At 40.8% G+C, this 3,979-nt stretch overlaps 1 protein-coding gene across 1 annotated transcript in view; it reads right to left on the bottom strand.

Annotated features, from left to right (window-relative positions):
• The window catches only part of GLT8D2 (glycosyltransferase 8 domain containing 2), a 50,518-nt gene that overhangs the window by 13,135 nt on the left and 33,404 nt on the right, over positions 1-3,979 (bottom strand). Inside the window, exons 4-5 of the mRNA XM_027870875.1 lie at positions 3,194-3,286; positions 1,070-1,238 (exon numbers count right to left, since the gene is read on the bottom strand). Coding sequence (XP_027726676.1) covers positions 1,070-1,238; positions 3,194-3,286 — 262 coding nt within the window. The remainder of the gene's footprint in view (positions 1-1,069; positions 1,239-3,193; positions 3,287-3,979) is intronic.

Here is a 3,979-nt window from a genome sequence, read left to right as displayed (position 1 = left end):
AGGAAGGAAGGAAGGAAGGAAGGAAGGAAGGAAGGAAGGAAGGAAGGAAGGAAGGAAGGAAGGAAGGAAGGAAGAGAAAGAAGAAAAATAAATAAAGAAAGGAAGGTAGTTAGATAGACAGATTTCCTCTCAAAGATTCAGCATGGCATCATGGATAGAGAGCTTGTTTTGAAGCCCTAAAAACATGGGTTCAGAGCAGCTAGGTGGCACAGTGGATAGAGCACCGGCCCTGAAGTCAGGAGGACCTGAGTTCAAATCTGGCCTCAGAACAAACATTGACACTTACTAGCTGTGTGACCCCGGGCAAGTCACTTAACCCCAATTGCCTAAAAATTAAAAAAAAAAAAAATTTTAAAAAAAAGACCGGTTCTTCTGGTGCTTCTTCCTATTGGTTTTAATTCCTACTTATAATATCACTAATGTGAAAATGTGTTTAATAGGAATGTATATGTATAGCCTATATCAGATTGTGTGCCATCTTGGGGAGGGAAGGGGAGAAAAATTTAAAATTTAAAAGCATATGGAAGTGATTGTTGAGAAATCAAAATAAATTAATAATAATAATAAAAGACATGGGTTCAAGTCTCACTTTCCACGTTCAGAGGCTGTGTGACCCTCAGCAAGTTGTTACTCTCCAGCGCCCATCAAAGCTACTAAAACAGGGGTTCTTAGCTTTTTTTGTGTTAGGGACCTCTTAGTGAAGTCCCTGAACCCATTCTTGACATATAATGTCTTCAAACAATTTGAAGGAAAGGCTAAATTTCAATTTCAAATTTCAAAATTTCAAAAGTAACTCTTGATTGTGAGATCTCAATCTAGGACTGGAAGGGATCTCAGAGCTCATCTAGCTGAAATCCCTCATTTTTTAGAGGAGGAAACTGAGGTATGATCCTAGGACCCAGCTATCATTTCTCTTGTTTCAACATGGTGCCCTAATTACCATCACCCTCCTCTTGTAGACAGTTATACCACAGGGCACCTCGTCAGCCATGTTATGATTACCTAGTTACAATTACACACTTGAACTCCCAAACAATGGGCAGTGTTTATGAAAGGACAATGGTGTTACCTGATGTGGGAGAGCGTGTTCCTCAGACCGACCACGTAGAATAAGACATTGGCATCTGTGTTGCTGTAGATGCTGTTGATGGCCGCCATGGCAGCACCCATCCGGCCCGCCGCTGCACACACCACCACGGGGATTTCTTGTTCCATTTCCTCAGAATCCTCAGCATCATCTGCAGGCATTGAAATCGCTATTAGGACAAGGTCAGGTCCCCAGAATTCCAGATGGGGGCCGATGGGGGCAGCAGCACTAATCACCAGCACTGAACAGGAAGATTGTCCAGAGAAGGCAGTTACTGGAACGAGAGTGGAACTGTCCAACAAACACAGTTTTAAAGAGCTTTTTTTTTTTTCTCGTCATAGACCTGGTATTTTGTTTTCTCGTTTCCTGAAACACTGGGCAAAGATTTGTAGCAAATTTGGTCTTGGATCTGGACCAGCATTCTAGACCTTCTGTTTATCTGTTTACAGCAAATGAGTTCTTATGGCACATTTCACTGGGACCATGGACTTTGGAACTGGTAATGACTGCCGCGGCTACCTAACAGCGGACTGAAAATTCCCTCTACTACCTTCTTCAAGTGGTCATTCAAACCTCTGGTTGAACACATTTAAGCTGCTAGGTGACACAGTGGATTGAGTCCTTGGCCTGAGGTCAGGAAGACCTGAGTTCAAATCAAGCCCCCAATGCTTCCTAGTTGTGTGACCCTGGACAAGTCACTTCACCCTATTTGCCTCAGTTTTGTCATCCATAAAACAGACTGGAGAAGGGAATGGCAAAACACTCCAGTATCTCTGCCAATTAACCCCAAATGGAGTCAACAAAGAGTCAGACATGACTGAAAATTACACAAAAAGACCTAAACTAGAGTGGGGCAAAGTATCATAGGTAATGAGCCACAAGGCATCTTCCAGGCCATCTTATCCAACTTGCTCATTTTACAGATGAGGAAACTGAGGCTCTGAGAGGGTAAGTGACTTATTAGACAGCTAATGTCCTCGGTATGATTTGAACCCAGGTGTTCCTGATTCTAAGTCCAACACTCTATCCATTATGCCACATTTCTTCTAAGATGACCAGGGAGATGGATGAGTCCAAGATGATTCCAAGCTTCAGAACCTGAGAGACTTAAGAAAATAGTGCAGCTTTTGACAGTGACAGCCATGTTCAGGAAGGAGCTGGTTTGGGGATTTTATAATTAATTCAGCCTTGAGTTTGAGGGGCACTGAGACACAGGAGCCATCCAAGTGGAAATTAACCAAGTAGAAATGCCTAGTTGGTCTTTGGAGATAAGGGATTGGCTCTCACTCAGGCACTCTGAAAGGTTTTCCAGTCCTTGTAAGGGACTTTTCCTAAATCACAACTCCCTAAGACTCCAAATTACAGAGAAGGTGCTGACCTATTTTGACAGTGGGAGATTTCCCAACATTAATAAAATCACATATTGAGTCCTAGTTCCCATCCCCATTCATATATGTAGTCCCTTACCTGGCCGCTATTATGACCAGTGATGTGCCCCTCAAATAGAAATGATCTTAAAATGATCCTCTTTTCAAATTGCAACTCTCTCCTCCATTAGCACAAACAGTGGATGTTTGACTAGGCCTAGAATGTTCTTAAAGTTCTTCAGGATGTTATATGAGTCCAAGAAATATTATTACTATTGTTATTATTTATTATTAGCTTCATCTTTTATTTGGTCTGTAAGTGTTTTAATGAAATGTTCCGGTTATCTGTTTGGGAAGTACTGTTAACTTTTAATTTCCTGTAGCAATGCTACAGTGGGATGCTTATTGATTAATTTATTAAGATAATTGGGAACTGATCATACTTAGTCTACCTGTGAACATAGCTAGATGGGGTCATGGGGGCATAGATTTAGAGCTGGGAGGGAACCTTCGGGTCATCTGATTCAAGCTCCTTATTCTACAAATGAGGAAACTGAGACCCATAGAGGTTAAGAAATTTGCCCAAAGTCAGACAGTAAGGAGCAGAAGCCACTTCCTTTGCCTCCAAGTCCAGCATGCCTATATGCTGCATCACTACATCACAAGGGCCAATAACAACAACCTTGGGACCCCATCTGTGGGGATATACACGGCATAGTCAAGTTGGTTTTCAGCTTACCTGTTTCATTCTTGAGTGTAGACACTTTGTAAGCTTTCTTGTACAGAATCACACAGATAGTCAGAACAAGAAGGAACAGCAAAATTTGATTAACTGAAATTTTAAAAACATCAGATTAAGACCTAATTTAGCAAATTAAAATCAATTGATAAACTTTTCAAAGAATAGCACCAGCAGACTGGATTTGGAACCAATGGGCTGGGTTCAAATCCCCATCCTGCCATTTACTACCTGAGTGATCTCAGGCAAATCACTTAACTTCTCTGGGCCTCAGTTTTCCTATCTGTAAAATAAGAAATTAGATGACATCCAAAGTCCCTTCCAGTTCTAAGCCTATGATCCTATGATGACATGCATATGACTAATCTATAGGAATAATGTAGGTTTTACCTCTTTGTTATTATTATAAATAATTAATAATAGCATCATTAATTATGATAAACAATGTAGTATTAAACAATTATTCATGTTATTGACCTATTTAACTTCTCTCTAAAGCCATAACTGTGCTATAGTAACTAGAGTTTTGCCCGCAGTGTCAAAATTTAGCAGGTTCTGATAGCATTTCATCTTAGGGAAAAAATAGCTGCTCTTTATATACTGCTTTAAGGTTTGCAAAGCCGTTTCCCTATGTTATCTCCTTATAAGAACCCTGGCAGGTAGATACTGCTGCTGCTGCTACTACTGCTACTACTATTAGTACTACTGCTACTGCTGCTGCTGCTGCTACTGCTACTACTATTAGTACTACTGCTGCTGCTGCTGCTGCTACTACTGCTACTACTA

This window comes from Vombatus ursinus, unplaced genomic scaffold (genome assembly GCF_900497805.2).
Source record: "Vombatus ursinus unplaced genomic scaffold, bare-nosed wombat genome assembly UNPS02003292.1, whole genome shotgun sequence".
Taxonomy (NCBI): Eukaryota; Metazoa; Chordata; class Mammalia; order Diprotodontia; family Vombatidae; genus Vombatus; species Vombatus ursinus.
The sequence above is the reverse complement of the archived record's forward strand: the minus strand, read 5'-3'. Positions and strand labels throughout refer to the sequence as shown.